Raw genomic sequence first — 25,808 nt, 5'->3', positions numbered from 1 at the left:
CCGCAGTGTCGGTGACAAAAGCCCTGCTCCCCTACTGTTTGCTCTAATGCGGCACTCCTCTGTTATTAACCAGCTGTATTTATAGACTGCTCCTGGAATAATTAAGTCACTTCCCATTGTTGAGTTTTTAAATAGCTTGCCCCATTCAATTTAAAGCTGATAATGCTTCCGCTTACAAAAAACTCTAAAGGAATAGTTCCACATGTTGGGAAATACACTTATTCACTTGCTCGAATCCCGTCCACCCCTATCGAGATGTAATGTGTGAATTAGTGGGCTTTAGAGGCGCTAGTGGGTGGATTCTTTTGGCTTTGGGCAGAGCCAGGCTAGCTGTTTGCTCCTGTTTCCAGTCTTTGTGCCAAACTAGGCTAAGCTACTGGCTCGAGCCTCATGTTCACCTTGCAAACACGACAGCGGTATCAGTCTTCTCCTCTAACTGTCCGCAAGAAAGCAAATTAACATATTCGTCAAAAAGAAACAAACTATTCCTTTGACGCTTGAGTGCGACCTTGTCTTGAAAATAAAAACAGCGCACGCGTGCATCGGTGGACTTGTCAGGCTACAGAATGGAGACTTCTCTTACTGCTGCAAGGCCTCCTCTGGGTTAAACTTAGCTTCCAAGATAACAGGACAGGAGCTCTGCCCCGACTTCGTAGCCGTCTACACAAACAGGCTGACAAGGCTGAAAGAGCGTGTCAACTTTTTACCGCCGCCACTGCTGACAACCTAAGCAAAAAAAGCAAGCGGCAAGTCAGGGTCAAAGGCCTCACACTTCCGACGCAATCTCCTGCAGACCGAGGTTACGTAAGATCAGGACTCTCCCTGCATCTACAGTATGAGGCAGACCTCCAAAAACATTAACCCATCATCTCCAAGAAGCATCAAAGACGTTGTGTGAGGGCCGCTAGTTAAGCATGGAAGGCGTTATTAGTCATGGCTTTCTGAATCCGTTGCCAGGTCTTGTGTTTATCCTGCAGTTTGGGTCTTCTGCATGCACACACACACGCACACGCACACACACACACACACACACACACATCAACGTGTGACCCGTGCCCATGCCAAGGGATTATTCCCCTCCAGGCCCCTGCCCACACAGCAAGAGCAGGCAATCGGGGAGTAGTGCCAGGGCCTGCTTACAGAGATTTAGCCACTGCTTCACGCTCCCTGGCTTGGTCAAACATACACACATGCACCTCCTTTGCCTTCTTGCGGGAGCCAGTGAATAGCTGCTGATCTGCAGCAGGGATAATGATGTGTGTGATCTGTGGTTTTAGCTGTAGGAAGACAGCGAGAGATTGGCTTTGTAGGAGTGTTTTAGTGTGGGCAGATGTCAAAAGGAACAGTCAGTGTAATGTAAATGTGCCGTTTGATATAAATGCCAAGTACGTGTCATATCCTTGCACTGCGGATCACTAATGACTCGATGTCAAGGGTGTTAACAATGAACTGCGTGAGTGTTACACAACAATTGCCGTTTGACTCAGCAATTCTCATTTCAGCTTCCTACTCCATTACTGCTGTGATGATTCATGTGGTTTATTCACTGGTTTAAGACAGAACTGTGGCACAGCTTACATGGCGCTTTTGTAATTGTGTTGATATTTTTTCAGTGCGGTATTTACTATGCAGGTCTTCGAATCAGGCATTGAACTTATGTGCCCGATGTAGGAGCTTAGTTAAGTGCTGAAATAACATAGTTGTAGTGTTGAGTTCAAAGTTGACCATGGAAGCGGCAGTTGAGAAAACAATTCACCATAAGGTCCATTTAGTAGCTCTCCCGGAGCTTCTTCTTTTGATCATATCTCATCATCGTATTTAGGAGATGGATTTTTCCCGGTTGTCGCGGAAGTTTAGATGCTCAAATATCCCTTTCTTTCTGAGCACGTTAAAGCGTCACACCTTGTCACTTTAGAAAGAAGAAATACGATCTTCCCCTTGCAAATGAAAGGTTAAACTCATTAGCAATAAAACACCCTTTTGCCCGACTCGATACACTGCAAGGTTTTGCTGATACACTTTGACATGTCGCACATAAACATTTCAAAGTTTTATGGGAAGAATAACGAGGAATGAACTCACCCAACACAAGAGTCGTTTTCCTGCTTGTGGTCCTGTTCCACCTGCTCTCATCTGGGTTGCCTGATGATGCTGTCTTCATAGCATCTTGGGAAATTAATGAAAACTCATCACATAAAAGGGCACATTAAATTCAGAAATTTAAAAGTGTACTCCACTGATTTAGCATTGCAAATCCTATAACATTGTCTGACTCGCCATGTTTTAAAAAAAAAAAAAAAATTAACGCAGCAGAACAAACCTTTTTTTTTTGTCCCACACATTCTTCTTCCTTGTCAAAACCCGGTGCCTACATTACCCACTATGCAACGCGACGGCCAACAGTTCGCTCTGAGAGACGGGATGGGTTATGCTAGTGGCGGCTAATGTAGCCTCTAGGTGCTAGTCTCAAAAAGAAATGAAGAGTGTGCTACAGAGGTCTGGTAATCTCACATTTGTCCCACTCCACACTGTTGTGGAGATTTTGCTGATTATTGTCAACTCGATAACGGTAACTCGTCAGTGAAGGAAGGGTTCAGGAGTCCAGGATGTCTTATGCTGAAAATATTTTTAAGTTTGGCCGAGGGGAATGGAGGAATTATCAATACAAGTTTATGCGCATGATCCCATCTCCATTGTGAAGCTCAGTCCCCTGTGCTCAGTCTTAACCCCTACAGATTATGCTGCAAATACTTTACGCCCAGAAAGGGTCAAGCTCAATGCCTTCACATTATGTGGAGTTAGTCCATTGGTTCGCTATTCTGTAAACAGGGAAATGTTTTTTTTACCCGTGTTAGTTCAGATCACGTTGCATGTAGCCTTCAGTTTAACGTCAGCGCATCCTGGTCTGGAGCCACCGTTATCTGGCTATGCCCATGGACTCCAACAGACCCCAGTCTATGGCGCCTGGGCCGGTAAAAACAGCCGTCTCTCCTTTCACCTTGGCTACTCCAGCAATGCTGCTTCACTTTTATCAGAATGGCTCTGTTTTCCCAAATCACCTCAGACGGCTGCCCAACGTCTTAAGGAGAGGAGGCAGTGAGACTTTCAGAGAGATTTGCTGCTGTTTCGCCTGAGACCTCAAGGCCCGTGCTTGACCCGTTTAACCCAATAGAAAATTCCTTAACACAAACCTCCAGATCTCTTTCCTTTCTAAACTTGTAGTCTTCAGCCCCAACTGACGCTGACTCAAGTGGCATCACTTGAGGCAATTCATCAGATCTCAGGTGGCTCCCTCTGGAACTACAAAAGGCTTCATACAACTTTTTTTTCACATATGCAGCAGTACTCCCCAAGTCCTATAAACAGACTTTAATGTGTAAAATTGGTGCAACATTGGTGGCATTCTCTCTACTGTGCCTTTATACTGAAATTACCATTTGTGGTCACAGGGTCTGCTGTTTAATAGAAGCTACATAGTCTCATTTAAAGACTCAGAATTGATATTTGAGCATCCACAGTCCCATGACAAGTGGGTGAAGCCCGTCTGCTGATTAGGATCGGGTGATATGATCAAAAAAGCTGCTGAAAGGGACCTTGTGGTGAGTCTGTTTCCACATGTCCTGTTTTAGCCTTGCCTCATATAAGCTCAGATCAAAAACAATATTCTATCTGCAAGTTTAACCCATGAAATTTTAAATAAAAATTACATTTTTAAAAACTGATAACTTCCATAAGTATACTTTCAAATTCTCTCAGTTTTTTTTTGTTTTTGTTTGTTTGTTTTGGGATAAAAGGGCTGATGTAATACAGTATGTATTAGTTTGCACAATGGCTGTGTGTGTGTGTGTGTGTGTGTGTGTGTGTGTGTGTGTGTGTGTGTGTGTGTGTGTGTGTGCGTGCGTGTGCGTTTGCAGTGTGGAGAGATGACCAGGTGACACTAAGCAAGAGAAAGAAGTGTGACACCCTCCATTAATGCACTGCTGGCGTCGTGACTAATATTCTACTAATTATCTGAAGCAAGTAAACAGATGGAGGGATAAATACCTCCAGCTCTGAACCCTTTTTTCCCCCTCAACCTGCCAACTATTGCTGGGCCCACTTTAGCCAATGGCTGTCAGTTACAGTACAGTACAAGCTTGGTGCGCGTACACACACACACACGAAGGAAATGTCTCCGGAGACCTGCCGATTTTACTCCTTGCAAAAGCTCCTCGGGCAACTGCAGGAAAAAATAAAATATTCATCGTAAGTGTTGAGCATTCTGTGGCAGCACCGTAGGTTTATTTGTATGCCTGCTCAGGTGTGAAGAGAAAACAGGGCAGAGAGGAGCAACAGAGTCTAATCTGTGGATTCTGGAGGCAGCAGTCATCATCTGTACTGCTCTCTTCATTTCCCACAACATGAAAACTCACCCATACAGCTGTTGACAACTTCGGGCAACTCAGTCAACCTCGGTGCAAAACATTATGGATCCTGCCGTGCTCTTTACTGGATGAAATACAGGTTTACATGCTCCAGAAAACAGCAAATTGATCAGTTGTGTGTGTTTCATGCCTGCTGACTGATTTATTTTCTTATCTCTCAAATAACCTGTTAGATAACACATGATAAGTACCAGCGTGGCACAGAATTAGAGCTACAACTGCTGTAACAATTTTCATTATCAATTAATCTGCAGATTAGTTTCTTGATAAGTCAGTTCAGATAATAACAGATAAAAAGCCCACTAATTTCCCAGCCCTCAAGGTAATGACTTTAAACTGCCTGTTTAACCTGACTAATGGTCCAAAGTCCAAAAGTTTTTTTAAGTTCACTATCAAACATGACAAAGAAGAGCGTCCAATTCTTATGTTTGACAGGCTGGTATCAGCAGGTATTTTCAATTTTTGTTTGAGCTATCAGTGAAACTGATGATCACATTAGTTGACAGTTCATTTTCTGTCAATTGAATGATCTATTAACTTGTTTCAGTTCTACATACAAGAGGTGGCTTCTCACTTCTAAGATCGACTACTCAGGAGATAATACTTGCTCTTTATCGAACTGTATGTACTATACATACTTGTACTGCCCATAATGCAGTCTAACACACTAGCCCTGCAATCAATAGAGTATTTGTTAACCTTATAATCCTTGGATTTAGTTGAAACGGTGTCGGAAATTGTTTATCTCAGCGGTAATGTTTCAGGCTGCTACTTCTCCTGATGAAGACCTGCTGTTGAAAGTGCCAGAAAAAAAAGCTTGTAAGGTAACCTTGAGTTCAGACTACGGTTTCTAAGGATCAGGAAGGAATGAGCTGCAATGCTCAGTTTGAGGCCGCAATTTGTGGTGTTGCATTGGAGTCCATTATATTTCAGAGTGCTCAAGTTATTTTGTCCACCGTCTTTACATGACCGCGGTTATTTTGGACCTGAAAACAATAAATATGCTTTTACTACTGTAGAAGAAAGGTCTCTTCAACGCTTCTGATTAAATATCTCAACATGTCACACACCGTACCTTTATGTTAATTATTCCCCACGCTGCTACCTCTTTTTCATTATTCGGCTGACAAACTCCATTAGCAGTTCCACTGGACCTCTTTATTTTTCACTTTTTCTTACATCCCGCACACAAACTGCGGTCCACTTATCACAACATCATCCTCCTCCCTTGGGGCCCAAGACATCAGCTCTACTTTTTGGAATGGTTTTATTCATTTGTGCATGGGCATTAGGACTGCGTGAAATTGGATGAAGGTTTTCACAGTTCAGTGCGCTCTTCTGCCAAACGACGGACAGTGGCTAGAGGAGAAAGGTTGGCTATACTTGAGACTTAGCCTTTCGTAATGAGCTGCACATAAATAACTTCATTATTCTTTTGTCCGCTGAGCAGAGAAGAAAGGGCAGGCGGGCAAAGAGCAACCTTTTCCCCTTGCAAAAACAGCGGAGGGTCCCATTTAGACTCACCACGGAGGTTATGCCAGCAGAAACATGTAGCCAATTCATTCTGGCAAGATAGCATCAGAGCTGCAGAGACAGGCTACAAAGTCTATATCAGCACAGGCAGCAGTTCTCTTAAAACAAAGGACAAGTAAGGGTGAGTTCTTCATTCACTTGGAGCTGGGGGTGGAGCGGTGTGCAATAAAGTCAGTGACCCAGTAGATTTCCCTGCTGTGTGATTTCACCACCCCGCAAACCTCCATACTGGACACAAAAGTTATAGGCACTGTGCAGTAGGAGGATGAGTAGGAGTTGTTAATGTCATAGTCTTATTATTCATAAGCAGGCACGAGTACTGGAACATGATTTTTTTTCTTCCCATGGAAAACGTATCAGAAATATTTTTTTTAGAAGAGCACTCCACTTTTAAACATGACGAAAAGTTCACTTGCCATGAAGAGTTTCTTTGTTCTTCTGTGGTTCTGAAGGGAGCTTTTTAAATTCTGAGCAAACAACCACGTTAATGTGATTTTTGTTATTTCGCATTGGGCATGAGTGGTCAAATCTTGACAGAAAAACTGAGTTGGGGATGGAGTTTGAAAGATGTGGGCATTTTCCAGGCAGGGAGGGTCTAATCAAAGACGATAACTGAATTGTGGGAATTGTAGGATCCAGTTGTTTTTGGAGCTTGACCCAGACTTCAGACTAAAAGTCGAAACATCTTGCTCAAGTGCTGACCTTTCTTATCTAAATCTGTTCCTTGTGAGTTCCCGAGTTAATGAAAATGAAAAGCCAAATCGCTGGAGTTCCCCCTTAAACACTTAAGTCAGTCGAGAAAAGCCCAAGTCACGTCCTACGTAGCAGGTCTTAAGTGAAGTCTCAAGTCCAAGTAAGGTCACAAGCCTTCATAATCTAAATGGACTTCAATTGCAAGTCTTCTAAATCTCTGATTATTAAAATGATAAAGCATTCCAACATGTTCCTTTCAGAACTGTATTATTAGCACGTGTGGCAAGGTATTCTCAACTCAAAGGTCATCTTACAAACTTTTTCTTGAGTTTTTAGTCCCATCTCATAGCTGGCTCGAGTTCCGTTAAGTGACCCGAGGGTTAGAACGAAGACTCGATTACCAACCAAGCCAAGTGGGCAACTGCCCGGGGGCCCCAGAAACTCAGGGAGTCTGAAGGATCCAGGGTCACTATGCGTTGCTTGAGGCTCTGCTTTGTAGACAGGCCCTGGGTTAGTTTTTAGTTACTTTAATGAATTTACCACAAACAAATTACTAACAACAAATGAATAGACAGTATATGCAGCGCACAGAATGGGAAAAATGGGGGTCATTAAGGGCCCACAGTTAATTTTTGCCTGGGGGCAGCATCATTAAGGGTTAATACAGCCTTGAGTGAAACCTTGGTCACATGGTAACAAGCAGTCTTGGTCCTCTATTTTCTGATAAGGACTGTGAGATGAGATTTAAAGTAAAAATCTAAATGAACGAAAAATATAATAATATAATAAAAAAAATATAAAATATAATAATTACAGAAACCATTATTATTGTAGTTTAATCCCCACTATCAATCGAATTATATTAAAATTCTGATTTACATACTCTCTGGTAGTGGAATTTATGTCAATGCATCACGTACATTTTGTATGTAAAATCTTAATTTTCAAAGTAACTCGTAAATATAACTGTCAAATAAATGTAGTGGAGCAAAAAGTAACAATATTTCCCTCTGAAATGTAGTGGAGTAGAGGTATAAAGTGGCATTAAATGGAAATACTCAAGTAAAGTACAAGTACTTCAAAATTGTACCGTAGTAAATGTTCTTAGTTACTTTCCACTACTGGATTTTAACAAAAAAGGTGAGACTTGTTTTTGCTTTTAAACCTCAAGTCAAGTCTTAGGTAGAGCTAATAGCTGTCAGGTCCAAATCAAATCTATAATCCTAATTTCTGTGATTTAAGTCTGGCTCGAAGCTCAAATCCACAGCTCTGAAACGAATATCTGAATTAGTCTGGTGCAGCAAAACCTCACGTATGCTGTGCTACAAGTTACAGCGAGCCCAAAAATTTGGAAAATCTGTCGGACTTAAGTCTGCGGGCCGCCACTCAGAGTGCTGGCATCTAAACGGAACTGCACAACGAAAAACGGTTGTAGCGCTGAAACACTTTCTCTGGCCTCTGCCTGTTTTCACGGCCCCATGTCATGGTAGGGAGTCGCCCTGAGTTTGAGGGAGACGTCTGCAGGGGTGAACTCGGGGAGCTAATCCTCATCATGTTACACGAGCGCGAAGTAATCATCGGCAGGGTCTCCTCACAGCTTTCGAGGGGGCGTCAGCCGTAACACGTTGGATGAGGCCGCTTCCCCCCTGATGTGGTGAGCGGGAAGGGAAGGCCAGCCAGGCTGCATTCTGCTGACTGGCTGGAAGCACACGCCAGACCGAATGCAGTCTGCTAAGAGGCTCATATTGCCCTCATCCAGGAGCGTGTTTCCCGATACTACTGCCCGCATCGCCTCAAGTTACGGACAGCCAACTGGTCAGGTTTGTTTTGCTCCGGGAGGAGAAGAATGCACTGTTTTTCCTCAAGCCGAGCAAAACAATCTCATGTGCTCTGTCCTAAATATCCAGTCACATACACATGATTGCTAAGTCATCCACACGTCTCTGCCAGAGAGCCAGCCAGGATCAGCCCCGGCCATGAATGCGACCGACAAAACGCATTGTTTCATCAAAAAGGCAACATGGCAGCTGCAATATTGTGGACTGTAGATAATCTGGCAGCAAGTGCCTTTGTGGATTTGTGCTCGTGAGCGCTCCTGCTTTGTGGACGGGATGTGAGGAGCAGGTTGCATAAGAGGATCACCTGCATAATGGTGTCATTCAGGATTCCTCCTCAACACGCCCTATCTATGGGTATCTTAAAGAGCGTAAGTGGTTCCTTTACCGGAGGACCGTAGCTGCGGGAAGATGCTGGCACATTAGGATTAATCCATAGAGGGAGGAATAAGGGGAAGAGATGGAGGGAGAAGGCAAGCGATGGGCATGGAGGGGAATTAAGAGGTGTAGGGTGGGAAAAAGGAGGAAGAAAATTGAAAGAGAATGAAAATGGGAAAGGGGAAGAGGGGTTTCAACTTGCCTCCTTGAGCATCCACAAACCTTTTAAAAAATATCTTTAGGTTCTAAATATTATTTAAAAGGCAACTCCACACAATCATATTTATTCGCATTTGACATTTTGGGAAAATATGCTTATTCACGTTTTACATTTTGGTTTGTGTGCTAATTAAATGAGATAGAAGTCGGTAGGCGTACTTTTGAACTTTGCAAAGAGCCAGGGTAGCTGTTTCCCCCTGCTCTTGGTCTTTACGCCGAACTAAGCTAAGCTAAGCTAAACTAAGCCAAGCTAAGCTAAACTAAGCTACCCAACGCCGACTCTAGCTAGTTAATACTGCATTCATGCGATGCTGGAAGGAGCAGAAAAACCTACCGTGATTCCGGCTGGGAGTATCCGTGCATTACTCCAAAATAGTTTCCAGAGAAAGCTTTGTAGTCACACCAATAAGTAGCCTAAATTAGCTACTTCAAGAGCTACTTCAAGAGTGTTATGCGTTTTTGTTAACAACTTAAACTAAATGCAAAGAAATAGTGTATAGCCCTTCCTTTAAATTAGCTGAATTTATGGATTTTATGTTGGATTTTATTTAGCTGTAGCGGTCATTTTGCTAATGGTTTTTTATTTCAACAGTTCTTTTCACAAAGTTAGAGATATTGTAGCTGTCACAAATTTGTGATTTCTCAGACCTTGGAATTACAAACACGAGGATGATGTGAACGGTTTTTAAATTTAGGTTGCTTTTAGTCAGTCTAAATGACATGATGTGAATGCGGCACAGACACCGGAGCAGTATCGATCTACTTTTGACGAGAAAATGATTATGTGTATTTCCCAAACTGTAAAACTAATCTTTTCAGCTTCTGTTTGCAAAATTAGTTTCCGGAATCACATTCCTCCCTGTTACTTTTGTGTAAATTTTGCAAGATTTTGGAAAATTTTCTCTTGTAATTTAATTATTTTGCATTTTCTCACAAGTTGAAACGAAATGTTTAATATAAATATGGAGGCATAACTGTCACGATGTCAGAGGACCACTGTGTGTTCACTTACAACCTGTGCTTAAGCTTGTAAAACAACTGTACTAAATCTCCAGAAATTTCAGCCTTGTTGTCCATTTGGGCAGAGTGACAAGATTGAGTTCCATTTTTAGATCTGGATATCATGGGATTGTTGTGCCTTATGCTATGTTTGAATATCGAGAGGTTTCATAGAAATTCGTCCCCTTTTCACATTATTACATTGATGTCATTGGCATTAAGTGGTCTGCTTAGTGAGGAAACGGGGAATTCAAAGGGGATTAAATTCATTCATCCTCCAATCCACAGAGATGAATGGATATACACCACCAAGATGCCCCCTTTTGAGTACAGCGTCATTACAGTGTGAAAGTGAGAGGGGTGGGCATCCTGGAGCCAGGTTATGGATTTATGATTTGAAATGGTCTGAGAGATTGGGGGGGGGGGCACTTGTTGAATGGAGAGCAGATCTCTCGCTGGCCTCCAGGGGGCAGAGCGGCCTCCGTGACCCGGGGCGATATTGCCCTGTGCTCTGGGCTTAGCTGCTCGTTACATTAAAACAGGGGCTTCTGTGACAGAGTCGGCATTATGAAAGCTAAGAGGATTTGTTGATGGACATTTCTGGCGTTGCCGGTCAATTATCAAAATGAAAAGCAGTGACTGGGCAGGCATGGCATGCTCTGTGGCACAGAAGAGCTCCTCTCTCTCCTCCTCATCTCCACTCCGGCTCTCTATCTCTCACTCAGCCTCAGTCTGTCACAGGTTACTGAGGTTCGGGTGGGGGGGGGGGAAATAAATAAATAAAAGGCATCATTGGTGCATTTCTGAACATGAAAGTTTTTTTTTTTTTTTTTTTTTTTGAGTGTGTCTGTGTGAGCCATGGATTAAAAAAGAGCATTTAAATTTTAATGTTTCTAAAGTGCAAGACTGTATGTTATGCAACTGTATAAAAACAGGCCTGCACGTCAGCCAGCCATCCATGCTCAAGTCTAACTCCTCCAACCGTGTGCATGATCACCCCCTTACATGCACACACACACACACACACACACTCCCTGACACTGCTTCACTTTCACTGTCCTACTTGCATGTAGGAGTGTGTCTGTGTGTGTGTGTGTGTGTACCCACCTGTGATTGCTTAACAGGCTATCAGTGTAGGAGGAGTCTCCATCACCGAGTATGTCGTCACACCGTGGGCATGTGCTGGGTTGGAGGGTTGGGGGATGATGATGATGAGGAGGAGCTGCGGGGAAGGCAGCTTGTTTTGGTGTATCCGTAAAGGTGGCATTCCACAGCTGCCTGTGTTAAGGATCTACCCCGGGGATTCACACGCCACTGCAAACGTAATCGACCGAGTCAAAGCGCCACCACGGCTGCAGCGCACACATCCCTCCCGCAACGACACCCAGCCTCCTTGCTCGCAACACCCCCCCTTATCGCCCAACTTTCTAATACTCCGGTAACCCCTCACTGGGGCACGGCAGAGGTGAGGCTGTATATCCATGTGTGCCTGAAAAAGATAAGAAGACAAACCGCTGAACCATTATATTATTATTATCATCTTTTTTTATTTTTTTTTATTTTTTTAAACCATGTCACAAACTGCCTGGGAGGAAAAGTTTTTCGCTGCGAGAGACGGTCGCCTAAAATTACAAAGAGGTACCATAATCCGAGCTCACCACATCGCAGGCTGAATTATATTCAATCCCAGTTATCACCTCGGGGACAATGTCGTCTCACCCCATGTAGTACAGATGGCGCCGCTGCATGTGCGGATTTGATATGGGTATTCAGAGGCGGGTTGGGTAGGGCTGAAAAATGTCTCCATCTGCTGTTAATGCGGCAACTTGTTGACCTAGCAGGCAGTGGAGCGTGTGTGGTGGTGGTACAGAAAGCACAGGCAAAACATCAAACCAAATATGGACAGGTCTGGTATTATTTGAAAAAAATTTTTTTTTTTTTTTTTGGTCCAACAAAACCCTTTTTTCCATTCAAAAAAATATTTCAAATTCAATGCATCTGCGTTTAAAGGGGAATTCCACCAATTTTACACATGTAGATTAGTTTACCAGTCATGAGCTAGACAATTAAAAGCTTTTCTAATCATTTTCTTTCTTTTCTTTATTTGGCATATTTAATAAATGCATTAGTTTCCTATTTTCAATCGAATTGCATGTATTTTCAGTAATGCCATCACTGACAGTTTGATCATTTTTCTTATGGTAGTGTCAATCCTCCGGTTGTAACTTGGTTCTGTTTTAGTTATGGAGTCTTTTTCCATTGTTGTGTTGTGCCTTGTGTTTTGTATTGTTGAATGTACGTAAAACACGTCTCATGTGGCTCTGGATGTCAGATAGAAATCCCATACTACAAGCGGGAGCTGTGGGAATTTGTCCAGACAGGGAAGGTTGACTGATGAGCTAATGGAAGATGCTATCGACCTGCATTTTGGGAAGTGTAAGATCCAGCTTTTTTGAAACTTGACCTATATCAGGCATGAAAACTCAGGATATCTCAGCCTCTGCTGCTGCGATTTTGACCATTTCTCTTTTTAGTCTCTCTTTTGCAAGTTTTCCAATTTAATGGAAATAGAATTAATCGCTGGAGCATCCCTTTAATGTCTCAACAGAAAACAGCTGCACAAGAACTCTACCTAAATATAACTGAGTCTAAAATGACCAAATATTCTGATTAACCTGGAAACATATGACCAAAGAATATGTAAACAAAACTAAAGGTTTACTATCGTGTGCAATACATTTCTCCTCTGCCATTATTATTTGAACTGTATGAATTCTGAGTCTGAAAGACACTCAGTGGCCACTTTATTAGGTACACCTGTAAGATCTAATGCAATTCAATACGAGAGCTCTGCCATAAAACCTAGTTTTACAAAGGGTTATAACGTTCAGTTTTTGGTGACATTGTTGGAAATGTTGGAAATTCAATTACTGCCTACCGAGGTCGTAGTTAGAAGGTGTTGCTGTACTGCACCGTAGTATTGAGAGGTGTTCCTAATTTTTTTTTTCTCCCTATTTACATACATGAGGGGGGAAGAATTTTGGAAACGCCTCTGAATATAATGAAGTCCATTACATGACCTCAGTGCTAAAACATAAATGCTAAACACACTGAATTAAAACTGAAAATTACAGGCATCATAAGAGTAGACTTTATGGCAAAAACGTTGCACTGGATTGCATTAGACTGCACGGGGTACCTAATAAAAGTAGTCACTGAGTTTACGATATATTAACTGCAGCTGTGGAATAAAAAAAAAAAAGGGAGTGTTCACAGCATGTACACTAATTTATGGAATGATGTGAAAATTACCGTTGCGCAAGAGTCCAAAATCTCAATTTACTGCTCACTATGGAGTGAAACACTGAGTCTCTATTATATAGGAAGTAGCCAATGAGGGAGTGATTTCAGACACAGCTATAAAATACAAAAGTAAGGTCAATACTCAGACAAAACTACGGGCATCTGAGATAAACCTTCCACAGTGATGCACAGTTGAAAAAGAAAAATAGCACTTTTTTTTAATGACATAATAAGAGGTGGCAGCATCCTTTAGTCCGTCCAGTGCGTTGGGATGATAATGTACAGTGGGAGCAGTTTTAAGTATACGAGATTCAGTCCGTTCACACAGAGAAGTCAGTCCAGGGAAAAGCATCTGCCTCTCATTCTGTGGAGGTAAACCAACCAATAAAACAAAACAAAAAACAAAACAAAAAAAACAAAACATTGTTATCTTGAAAAAAAAAAAAAAAAAAAAAGAAATCATAAAATGGAAAATGTACAAGGTTTGCAATAAAACAGCTGGAGCCGCCCATGGGGCAGAGGAGGCCTAAGTGTAGAACACTCTTGTCCTCTGGGTAAAGTTCTCGTAAAGGATTGTCTCTGTATTGCCACGGTTTGCTCTGCTGCTGCTGCTGCTGCTGCGGCTGCTGCTGCTGCTATACCACAGCGTACTGCTGATACAGCAGCTCCCGGATCTTATAGTAGTCGTCACACAGGCAGCCTTCCAGGCCAATGCGTCCAGCCTCCGTCTGGACAAAGAGCAGACAGACACATAGGTCACCTAGGTCTTCACAGAACATTCATGGTTTCACCTTAAAAGTATTCGCATAAGCCCCGTACAGCATAAACGCTGACCTCTATAATAAATATTTTCCCCCATTCCTTCCTGCAGACTTGGGATTAAAGTGCCTAATGAATCCAAATCCATCAAGATTTCCCATTAAAATAGCACACTCTCACACACTCTCTCTCTCTCTCTCTCTCTCTCACAGACACACACAGACACACACAGTCACACACAGTCACACACAGTCACACACAGTCACACACAGTCACACGTGCGCGCGCGCTCCAGTCTCAGTTCTTTGATTTCATTTTCTGGGTTGCATCTATTTTAAGTTCTTGTCAATTATGCATTTTGTTGTTGGTATCCTGGCTCACTCCTACTTTCCGTTTACTTCAGTTGTTAAGTTCTGCCTGTGATTCTTTTTTGTGCGTTTCTTCTGAGGTGAGATGTTTTCTTATGCCCGTGGGATTTTCTTATCCTACTTGAGCTGGCTGTATTTGTTTCTCTCTGTGTTTAATTTTCCATTTTGTGTTAAGTACTGGAACTTTATTTTATAGTATGTAAGTAAATAAACTTTAACCTCTGAAACCACCAGAAACCTCAGATGTTGTTTGGTCATTTTCAACTTATAATCGTAAGAAGTCTTTTTTGTTTGTTATGTTTTGTGAATTCTGATGAATTAAGTTTTTATCTCAAACAAAATTGAATCTCGATTTTGGTTTACTGTCAACATCTGTCAACACACATAAAAAGTCATTCACATACATTATATACAGCCTCCTGCTTCTGTTTCCCTTGATTCCCGACTAAGCTGCTGTATTTCTTACGGCATCTAAAACACCTTGGTCACTACTCTGGAAAGCGCAGCTGTCTCTGGATGCCCAATCAGTCAAAAAGAGGGAGAAGCTGAATGCGACATCCTGCTTTACATCATTAGTACGTCGTATGGGGAAAATTTTCAGCTGTGCATCACTACTTCTGATGGCTCACATTCAACAGAATCTCAGGCAATAAACACTTTCTTCATTCTAGTGCATTCATCCCGTCTCTGTCTGTTGGAGTGATGAATTTTTCCCCTCAAGCAAATTCTGCAATTTGTTTTTAGTTGTTTCTAGTTGTTAGAAGTGTCCTAACCGATGGCTACAGGAGATGTGAAAGGAGTATTTTTGTAATGAACCAAAGACCTTTAAAGTTGCTTTTTTTTTAAGTCATTTTGTCTGGATGCTTAGTTCTTGTAGTGTTTTGTGTGCTGGCCACTTTCCACGTTGAGTACTAGTGGTGACTAGCGTTGCAAGGAGCGGATGGATAGCGTGCTCAGTGAGCCAGGGGGAAGGACTCACCCTGCGGACGGCCACCATGTTGTTGCATACCAGCACTCCTCCCACAAACTCGGCCTGGATGCCCTCTCTCAGCAGGACCTGCTTGAAGTCTGACAGGCGAGGCTCGTTGATGAACACCGACTGATGCCCTGGAATCTGGAGGGAGAACAGAACGGAGCTCTGGTCAGACTGTTCCTCAAAAGGCTGTCTAAACTGCTTTTCCACCATTGTGGATACATGCTAACAGGATCACATTACAGGCCCTCTCAAGGCCTTTCTCCAAGTTTTTACCACATGCAGCTGAGTCCTGTGGTTATCTGTTCTGGGATAAACTCTTCTCTGGGAAGAAACTGGGGCCGCGTGCTAAAATTTTGGACCTAAATGAAACATAAAAGTAAAAATCCTTCCCTTTTATTCCAACTTGCAAAATCAAAAATGAAATCTATTCATCAAATTTCTACTGAATTACAATGTTTTTAAATTGAAAAGAGGTACTTGTTTGGGTCTCACACGGCTACAGTATAGAGACAGACGTTTTCACACACCTCCTGATACATGTTTTGGAATGATTGTACAATATTACAGCATTGGTCATCCTGTATAATGCATTATCTGCTGGAATATGTATAATTCAGAATATGCTAGTTTTAGCCTGTTATTTGCAGCTGATGCTCTATTGTAAGTTTTTTTTTCCCCAAATATACATTTGATGGGATGTTACGCCATTTCTTTCATTCCTCAGTGGTGCAAACAACAAGAATAGAGCTTTTTTTAGTTCTTGAGTAATGTTAATTGGCTCTTTAGAGCAATAAGCATTAGGAGCTTCACTGTAATTCTCAGGGGTTTGATAAATATCTCATGACAGGAAAAAATAAGAGTTTTCTTTCACCGGCTGCAGCAGCTGCTGGGTCATAAATGTCATCTTCTGCTTGTGCAATTAGTAATTTACATTACCGCAAAGTGTTTTGAAATGAGGTTACCTGCCAACATGAGCTGACAAGCCTTTCACCCTAAGACAGCACCTCTCTAAGCTGAATTAAAGCACAGCATCCTCTTTAGCTTTCTTCCCACTTGTTTTATGAACCCATCGGTCAGAGGTGGGACACTTCACTGATATGACACTATTGACCTTTGTCACAGTTTATAACACTGGAAAACATTATCCACGGATAATGTTTGATCTTTATTCAATAACAAAAACTAACACTTGTTCTAAATTGTTTAATATTTTAAGTCCCCCCCCTTCACTCAGAACTGTGCTTTGCTTATTATTACTATACTTAGATGTTTGAGCTTCACTGTGCAGAATGATGTATGTGCAGAGTTTGACACTAGAAGGCTGTTTCCACATCCATCTGTTGAGGGGAGAAAGGTTCTCTGTGCTTAAACCTGAGTTTAAGGCGTGTTTGTACAGGCAGAATTTTGCAATATCACTACTAGTTTGGAAGCCAATCCCTGTCTAATGTGCAGCTGTGCCATTCACAGTGTGATATAAAAACTGAAACCCCCAACACAGAGACAGTGAGAATGGACTGTCAGTGAAGTACGGGACATTTTTTGACTACTAGTCAACTTTTTTTGCATATTCACAGATTCTGGATTTTTCTGTGAGGGAGAAGGAGTAGGTGCAATTCTGAGAAGTTTGAACTGCATACTTTTTTTTTTTTTGTGGAAAAAACTTATCAGACACAAATAATTATTCAAAGCTGCGTAGATGGAAACTTTAAACTTACTAGCTACAAAATCTGGCATTTAATTTTCACGCATTTCCCAAAACCCAAAACTCATATTCAGAAATAATGAGATACCATTGCAACAACTTTGCCAGACAGTGAAAAGTCTGTATGGGTTCCCTCACCTCATGTGGAGGCAGTGGCTCCAGTGTGGGAATAACGTCGCTCTCTTCAGACAGCTCCTTCTCGTCCTCTCCAAACAGGTTCTTCATTGCACGCTGTGCTGCCATCGCTGTGGCGTTGTGGTCGATGCCAAGATCGGGGGCGATGTCCATGGCAAGATCGCCGTCCTCAGCCTCCTCTTTCACACCCTCCTCCAGCATCACGCCTGTGTCCACCTTCACCACGCGCATGTCCAGCACGCCATCAATCCACGCCAGCTCTGTGTCTTTGGCTTTGCAGAACTGCAGGGAGCTCACCAAGGAGTCTTTCAACCGCACCTTTATCATGAGGAGACGAGCCAGAATGAAGACACTGACCTGTCATGGACGGTTGCTTTTTTGCTCTGGCACAGTAACTGCTTGAGAAATCAACCTTGTAGCTGTTAACTTCTTGGCTCAACTGCCATGGGATTGTAAAATGCAAAAAAATGACCTGACAAACGCAGCAGGATATTTTAGATTAACGAATCTACAAAACACATTTAAAGGATAACATAGCAGTTTTGTATACCCAATCAAAAAGAGGCAACCAATTTCACTCGAATAGATTCAGCAGGGCTTTACTGAGGCTGACCTGGTAGATGTGTGTCTCGCTGGTGGCGTCTACAGTCTCCTGCAGTTTGGGCGTGTAGACTTTGATGTCCTTGCTGAAAGCCTTGCAGGACTCGGCCAGGTCCAAGCTGGCCTCTGGCGGACCATGAACGATCACGAGCTGTCTGGGCTTCATCTGATTAATAATCTTCTTGATGGAGTCGCCGTCAGAGCGACCTTCGTAGTCTATATACGTTACCCTCGCTCTGTAAAGGGATGAAGACATGATGAAAGCCTTTTAATGCTGATCATTTGTTGCACATTGTTTAACACCAGCACATATGAGATTTCTTGAAAGACCAGTAATTTATCCAGGGGAGGTTTGCTGACCACACGTAACCTTTTTCAGCATCGCTTAGCTTCACATTCAAACATTTCCACTCATTCACACCTGGAGGCCATCCAGCAACCACAACACTATACTGTACTGTTCTGTGCTGCTGGCCACTGACTAGCTGGGAGGGCAGTTTAAGAGGGATAAGACAAAATTATACAGTATTATCATTAATAAGATTCAAAGAGGCTGCTAGCTTTAGATGATAACTGACCTAATTTCAAGGTTTTCTACACTAGAGATGCACTTGGTGGGAACGACAGAGAGATCCTGGTCCATAGGTTCATCACCGTTGGTCAACCCAGATTCCAGTTTGCTTTTCTCCTCCTCTGTGGCCTGCAGTTCAGGAACCAGAAACTCTTCTAGCCTTTGAAAACACAATAACAGTTTATTGATAACGGCACAAAATGCAGATGGGTGTAGGTAATCTCATGTCTAAATGTATCGGTATTTTAGTACCTGATGATTTCCCCATACTCGTCCCATTTGATCCTCTCCTCATGTGTGGGGAACATTGGATAAGACTTTTTAGCCTGTTTGAAGAAACTACCTTTGCGGCTCCCCTCGCCCTTCATCATCAAGTCGTGGTGTTTGTTTTTTACTGCAGCTGGCTGATCCAGATCATCATCCATATCACTTTCATCACTGGAGTCCACATCCACCCTGCAAGAACATCAAATAAACATTAAAAGAGTACGTATGAGATACATTTTTCCAAAAGCAAACCGATTTCTTTTGCTCAGTTGCAGAGTATAAACGTTTTCTTAAGAGTGTCATGACTCTTCTCCCATTTACGGATTTCCGTTTAAGCAGCCTGTTTTAGATTTGGAATCTAGACTATCATTAGCATTTCTGTTGGGTTTTTTTTTAAACATAATTTGCTGTTTTAGTTGTCATCACACTGTAAAATTATATGAATTAATTGTTATGCAACACCAAAAAGCATAAAGCATAATCAAAAAAAGACATGTAACCCTCAGTGGAAGCAGTATCTCTACTGGGACTTACTCTTTTGCTTGTTCAAGTTTTTTAGCTGCCTCTTTCTTTATTTTCTCCTTTTCAAGGTATTCTTCCAGTTCCTTGCCTTCGAGTTTCACTCTTTTCCTCACCTGTCATAACAGAAGAATTGAAAGATGTATATGGTGCAAATGATAGAATTAAACACTTTGCTGCTTCTTCAGTTGGGTCTGAATGTGAGAGACAGGAGATTCCTGTGGGGCAAGTGCTTCATGAAGAGATAAATCTCAACCCTCTGTCATAGTAAAGTGTGAGTGCTGGTCTCACCTCCAGATCCAGCATCTTCTCTCCGGGGTTGTCAATGAGGTAGCGGGCCAGGGTTCCAGGTGTAGTGCGGTAGGTCAGGATGATGGAATTTTTGGCGTCTTGGCACCAATTGATGAAGAGTTCTCGAGAAAAGCCGGACTCGAGGTCCGGCTGGCTGCAAAGCACCACCTTGGGGCTTGGCACCCGGGCCAGGTCGGCCAGACTGTGGCAAAGGTTCAAGTGACGGAACTGGAAGGGGTTGTTTCTCTTGTCCTCAAAACACCTCATGAGTTTGTCACTCATCCACTCCACCTAGACAAACAGTAGATTACAAATTATTGAAATTGTCAAAAAGCAATAATATTATTTGCTTATCATCTCTGCACCAATGAAACCAAGACAAGTTAATGTTATTGTGTACCTTTACTGTATTTGGCAAATAAAGTGATTCTGATTCTACAATCATGGTGTCATGGTAAATCAGCAAGTAGGGAATAGCACAATATCTTTTTAAGTGTGATCAGTGATTGATACCTGGGACTTGGAAAACTCCACCACATTGTAGCTGACATTGTTAAGCAAAGCTAGTGGGTAAGCTCCCAGCCCAGCATCCTTTGTTCTCCAAATCTGGTCCAGGAGCTGAGCCAGCTCCAGCACGCGCCCAGCTGTATCCACGGCAATAAGGACATTACCGTCACCACGTAGGGTCTCCATTACATTAGCTTTGAGAAAGAAAAAAAAAAATGTATATGAAGAATATGTTTAAAAATGAGAAATTGCATTATTCACCCATTTTATATTTAGCAGTTTTACAGAAATAAAGGAAGGGTTGAGAAAAACAAAAATGTAGGGGTCATTTGAGGGAAAAATGTCATGCAGTTTAATCCTTGTCCAACAGAGGTGCAAAACACCAAACATTATCCTGTTATTAACTGCACAGTATTAAACCAAAAAAAAAAAACCCAAACAAAAAAACAAAACAAAACACGGCCTTAAAGGACACAGAGAGAGGATTTTAAATGACAATATGCTTCTTTGAGCTTCAGTTTCAATAAAACTGAAATCAGGATTACATGATTCATTTGTTTGGGCACTGGGATGTGTTATAAAATTAATACAATATTTCTAAAATGATGAATCAATAAATAAATAAATACGTAAATAAGTTGTTAAATAAATACACTACTACTATAGTCTTGTTCAGATTACTTACTAAGGAGCTGCTCATCTCTTTGTTTACGACGTGGCTGCACATAAGTAGCATTGAAGGAGTCCGTAATAAGTAAGGAAGGACGACTGATGCTCTCCAGTGTACAGCCATTCAGATGGCTAGAAACAGAGTAGAACAGGACATTAAAAATGAAAAACAAAATACATTTCAGTTCCTATTTTTATGTTTTGTCTGTGCTTACATCTCTCTCTTGTGGTTGAAGTCCACCGCATAAACAACCTCCTCCTCGCCATCCTTCACAATTTTCCAAATGGTGCCTCCTATCATGTGACCAGCTGGAAGTGGTGTGATGGAAAGACCGTGTCCTTTGCCTGTCAAGTAAAAAGGCAATAAAACACTTGGTAGCTGTGATACATAACCCCGGGGGACTCCTGTCCTATAAGGATCTGCAACTAACTCACCTTTCAGGTTGACAATCTGAGAGTATTTCAGCTGCTGGATTTTATCAAAAGCACAGTCCACATCATCAAGAGTGAAGAGTGTGAAATCCTCACTGTTGTTTCGAGACTAACGGAAAGAAGGAAACAATTAAGAAACTAATTGTAGCCTTGCAATTGAGCTCCAATAATAAATAACTTACATGCATGGCATTTCTCACTCCCTTCTTACCTGATATAGATCATACATGAACATCTGACCCATTTTGTAGACAGGAATTGTGGCATATATTGTACAGTTTAGACCCAGTTTGCCCACAGCGTATGGTAGGGCTCCCAGGTGTATGGGGTCAGGGTGAGAGAGGAGCACAGCATCGACCTGATGAACATATCTGAGGAGGACAAAAGACATTTACATTTATTCATTTGGCAGATGCTTTTGTCCAAAGTAGTACAAATGAGGTACAACCCGAAGTACACTGGATCAGGGAGAAGTCTTTGCATATTTAATATATAAGTGCTTATAGTAGATGACAAGAGATAGAGAAGGATCAAGAGATAGAGACAGGGCTCATTAGGCTAGTAAGTACTGTCGGAAGAGGTAGGTCTTCAAGCGATTTTGGAAGACAGAAAAGGATTCTGCTGACTGAATCAAGTTTGGTAACTCATTTCACCACCAAGGGACCACAGAGAAGAAGAGATCGGATTGACATTTTCTGCCACACAGTGATGGAAGAAGTAGGCGGATCGGCGTGACCGAAGAATGCTCATAAACCTGAAAAAGGGAATTCAGGTAGGCGGGTGCTGTGCCAGTGGTTACTCTGCAGGTGATAGGTTCACAGTTTTTCAAGTCAGTCTTATAACAACAGCCAGGTGCTCATATGAACTTTGTAAGAGGTTTGGCTTGCTGTAATTGTTCCTCCTGTTCAAACGGGCCATTAAACATACCCCCACTCCTTAAGCATTTTCACTGTAAAAGTGGAGAAGTGGAGTAACATGCGCTGTCTTCGGCTTGTTTGAAGACCTGACATGCCGCCACATTTCGGAGGTCTGTTGCAGAGGTTTTACTGTGCTTTCTGGCAGAGGGGGGCGTTACAGAAGCCAAAGCAAGAGATGACCAGTGCTTTTTGAGCAGCATACTCAGCCAGATTGGAACTATGTCATACTGTATATGGGCATCGATCGCAGCAAAATGAAAATCACACACTTGTTTCAGCTCACCAGACGACACGATGGATATCATAATTACCGTTTCATAGCATCAATGATGTCCATGGAGAAGTTCTCATCCCAGCCACAGTCCAGGAGGAAGCGGAATTCATCCACCTGCAGCAGGTAACAGAGGGCCGACTCCTCCTGAACCCCTGACACGGCTGTCAGCTTGATAATGGACGTCATTTTTCTTCAGTTGTCACGCTGAAAGTACAGTTAGGTACACGTTAGATCAGCCTGGCCTTAACTCAAAATCACCCTAATAAACAAAACATTCATGGCCCGCGTATAGTGCTGTGGTTTCATTATGAATGAACAAAAAACTCACGCAGTTCATTCAATTAAGTCTACAGAGGAAAACAAACGAAAACGATGGTCCTGTTGTAAACTGAAACTGGACGATATAGTAGCATAACGTTGCATAAACTCTGCCTTTGAAATGCGGCTGGAATGTGAAGCAGTTACGTAAATTAAAAGTAAACACGGTTTGGTTGCTAGCCACAGTTAGCTCACACAATCAATAGGGTTGCCCATATAGCATGCTAGCTACATTTTTAACATGTGGATATAAGTGACTTGAATCGACAAAGGAACTCGCAACACACCATTAAATATGAGATAATATAAATGTTCTCCCGCTGCAATAGAAACACAATGAAGTATAGTCTCTACAATCCCAACTTTAAGACATTTTGGCTAGCGTTTCTGTACACACACTTGACTAGCAGGCATGTTTGCCGCTGCATCATGAGTGAAAGGGCAGAGGAGCGTACCAAGTTTGGCGGTGTAACCATAACAATCTTGTGTCGAAACATCGAATGCTCATTACTTGTATCATACTATATTTGAATATATTTGCTTTATTAGTTTGTTCTCAAATTTTGTTGACGCTATAATTAGAATAATTACGGTAATAATAGTTTTTATAATGTTTTTCTCGTTCGAGTGACCACGACGTAGGTGCGCAGTTGGTAGAGTCCAATGTCCTCTGCCTGGTGAGTGAAGAGCAGAAGGCCGCAGCTTGGTGTAAAAAGAAGGTAATATTTTGGATCTCCCATTGTCGTTTCGCTTTATTGTTTGAGTCTTTGTACTGTAACATGTTAAATGGGATAAACGCAAAATAATTATTTTAAATGAGAAACCATTCTCAACTAAAACCTGGCATCTATTGCTGATGCTACGTAGCTACCTGATTAGCTAGCCAGGCTGTGATGGCTGTGGTGCGAGTATCATCAGAAAAGATGTACTTCCAATATCAAAAGTTAGAGTACTCATTATGCGGAGCGGTCAGTATTATACTGTTAAATTACTGGATCATAATTATTTATGTATCAAAATGTAATACATAAATAATGTACCTCGCCCAACTAATGCTGTCGTTGGTCGAGGTGCAGCTATCTTTTTCATACTTCATTTCCCGTTGGGTAGTTTAATCGTTAATAATGCTTCATATCTTATAACGGGCCATACATTCAGTTGTCAGTTGATTAGGAACAGCTAGCTAAAACTAATGCAGTGAAATACAACAGTCGTGCAATAAATAAGAGGTGCGGATTTCACATTGATCCTTTTGGAGGCTACAGTTTGTGGTGCTGTTGAGCTGTATTGTGTTAAACGAAGAGGAGTCTGTTATTTAGCCTACCCGCATTGATACGAACGGGGTGGACAAAATAGTAGGAACACCTGTCAACAGAACGCAATACATTTCAACCGCACCACGAACTGTAGCCTCCCAAATGACCGTACAGTAGAATCCACACCTCTCTGAAACAATTGCAATAAACACTGGAAACCACAGTATAACAATCATGGAGGATTTATAGCAGGACTTTTGTATCTGACTGCATTAGTTTTGGCTGGGTGTACCTAATAAACAACTGACAAACAGACTATCACAACTGACAACTGAGTGTACACAGTTTTAGTTGTGCAATCAAAATATGTCCAGCCAGCTTTATTTGTGATGTTACCTTAGAGTCACACTAGTTAAATAAAGATGGAGTGTCCCAAAATAATTGGTAGTCCTGTGTATGTCTGCAGATAAAAAAAAAAAGCCATTTTACTTAGGAATTACCTGTTAATCCTTCCAATTATATCTAATATGTGACCACCTTTTTGCTAAGGATTACTTCCTGCTCATGTCACTGTCTCCAGATCAAGTCCTTTTTAAAATAGATGGATTTCCATTCAGTGGTGGACAGAACAACCTACCAAATACGGCTTAGGGTTGTCAGCAATTGTAGTTTACGGGCCTCATGTCACGTGGGCAATTGAATGTATTGTTTTCTCCTTACCATGAAAATGTTGCACTGGTGTGTTGTCAGGGGCTGCGATAATCAGATTCACAAAGTTTAAGGCAATGTCAATATTGCATCTATTGATATCAGGTTCTCACATAAAACTGAAATGAATCCATCAGTTTTAAGTGTGTGGGAAATGGGTAGGTGAGAGCTTTAGTCACTCTGCACCAGTGCCAGCGTAAGTGTATTTGAACAGAGAATAAAATCAATGCCACTGAATTAATGTCGCAATATGCCTTACGCCTATTTCTGTAGGAACCATGGTCAACTTTGTGGCACTTGCGCGTGAGCACTGGGTGAACATATTGGTGCCCATGGGCTTTGTGATCGGATGGTACCTTGACAAACAACAGGACCAGAAGTTGACAGCTTTCAGGAACAAAAGTGTTTTGTTCAGCAGGTAAGGAAAAGCAATTGCGTACCTACATCTAAAAGCAAATCAGGCCAGTAAATTAAGGATCTGGTACTATTTATGTCAAAGTCATGTGTTGGAATACATGGAGTCGCAGATGCAACGGTGAACTATCCGTTACAATATGCAGTCACTCCACAGTCCACAAATATTTTTGACATTCACAAGATGATGACCATTTCACATAGTATCAAAAAGTTGATTACTGCCCATAGTGTTGTGATAGTAAGCATTGTAAAAACTGTAGATAAACAGGTTTAACTTTAAATGTAAAACAGCTTAGATATGGCTCCTACATTTTCACATCAGTCTTTAGAGTGTTTGAAGTTAAAGCAAATTTAATCTTGAATGGACTGCCCAAAAAGGTCATCTAATGCCAATCGTGTTCGAGGTACAACGTCATGCAACTTTTTAATCTCTCTTCTCCTGTAGGGAGCTGAAGCCTGGCGAAGAGGTTACCTGGAAGTAGACAACTCCTACCTTGGATGTGTCCTGTCATCTGTGGTGTAAATGACTGATTTGTGGCCCTCGAATCAGATTATTTAAGAAGACTACTATACTTCTGTTTTTGAGTTGTATGAATCAGTAATCTTTCATCTTTTGAGTTGTATCAACCGATAATAAAGATGCCCTTTCTCATCAGAATCGTCTGGTTATTGGAATAACACATAACATGAATTTCAGTTTTTTTTTTTTTCTTTAAAAACTGATTTATTTGATGCCGA

The 25,808-nt window shown here is 41.8% G+C and overlaps 2 protein-coding genes across 3 annotated transcripts; one reads left to right on the top strand and one right to left on the bottom strand.

Moving 5' to 3' along the window:
• Nucleotides 1-13,999: 13,999 nt before the first annotated feature.
• cpsf2 (cleavage and polyadenylation specific factor 2) lies at nucleotides 14,000-23,133 on the bottom strand. 2 transcript variants are annotated; one of them, XM_040125170.1, is made up of 15 exons: nucleotides 22,977-23,133; nucleotides 22,409-22,575; nucleotides 21,392-21,551; nucleotides 21,184-21,289; nucleotides 20,964-21,093; nucleotides 20,765-20,880; nucleotides 20,086-20,273; nucleotides 19,573-19,863; nucleotides 19,297-19,397; nucleotides 18,748-18,951; nucleotides 18,503-18,655; nucleotides 17,938-18,160; nucleotides 17,328-17,642; nucleotides 15,491-15,625; nucleotides 14,000-14,112 (listed from the first exon to the last, which is right to left on the bottom strand). In XM_040125170.1, the coding sequence occupies exons 2-15, from the start codon at nucleotides 22,555-22,557 to the stop codon at nucleotides 14,020-14,022; spliced, it is 2,364 nt and encodes a 787-aa protein (XP_039981104.1). In that variant the 5' UTR covers nucleotides 22,558-22,575; nucleotides 22,977-23,133; the 3' UTR covers nucleotides 14,000-14,019. The 2 variants fall into 2 exon arrangements, with proteins under 2 accessions (XP_039981104.1, XP_039981105.1); XM_040125171.1 differs by lacking the exon at nucleotides 22,977-23,133 and adding an exon at nucleotides 22,700-22,875.
• Nucleotides 23,134-23,143: 10 nt separating this feature from the next.
• On the top strand, nucleotides 23,144-25,728 carry LOC120788911 (NADH dehydrogenase [ubiquinone] 1 beta subcomplex subunit 1-like). Its single transcript, XM_040125177.1, has 3 exons — nucleotides 23,144-23,408; nucleotides 24,927-25,071; nucleotides 25,516-25,728. Exons 2-3 carry the CDS (start codon nucleotides 24,932-24,934, stop codon nucleotides 25,550-25,552), a joined length of 177 nt encoding a protein of 58 aa, XP_039981111.1. The 5' UTR covers nucleotides 23,144-23,408; nucleotides 24,927-24,931; the 3' UTR covers nucleotides 25,553-25,728.
• Nucleotides 25,729-25,808: the final 80 nt, after the last annotated feature.

This window comes from Xiphias gladius, chromosome 4 (assembly GCF_016859285.1).
Source record: "Xiphias gladius isolate SHS-SW01 ecotype Sanya breed wild chromosome 4, ASM1685928v1, whole genome shotgun sequence".
NCBI lineage: Eukaryota > Metazoa > Chordata > Actinopteri > Istiophoriformes > Xiphiidae > Xiphias > Xiphias gladius.
The sequence above is the reverse complement of the archived record's forward strand: the minus strand, read 5'-3'. Positions and strand labels throughout refer to the sequence as shown.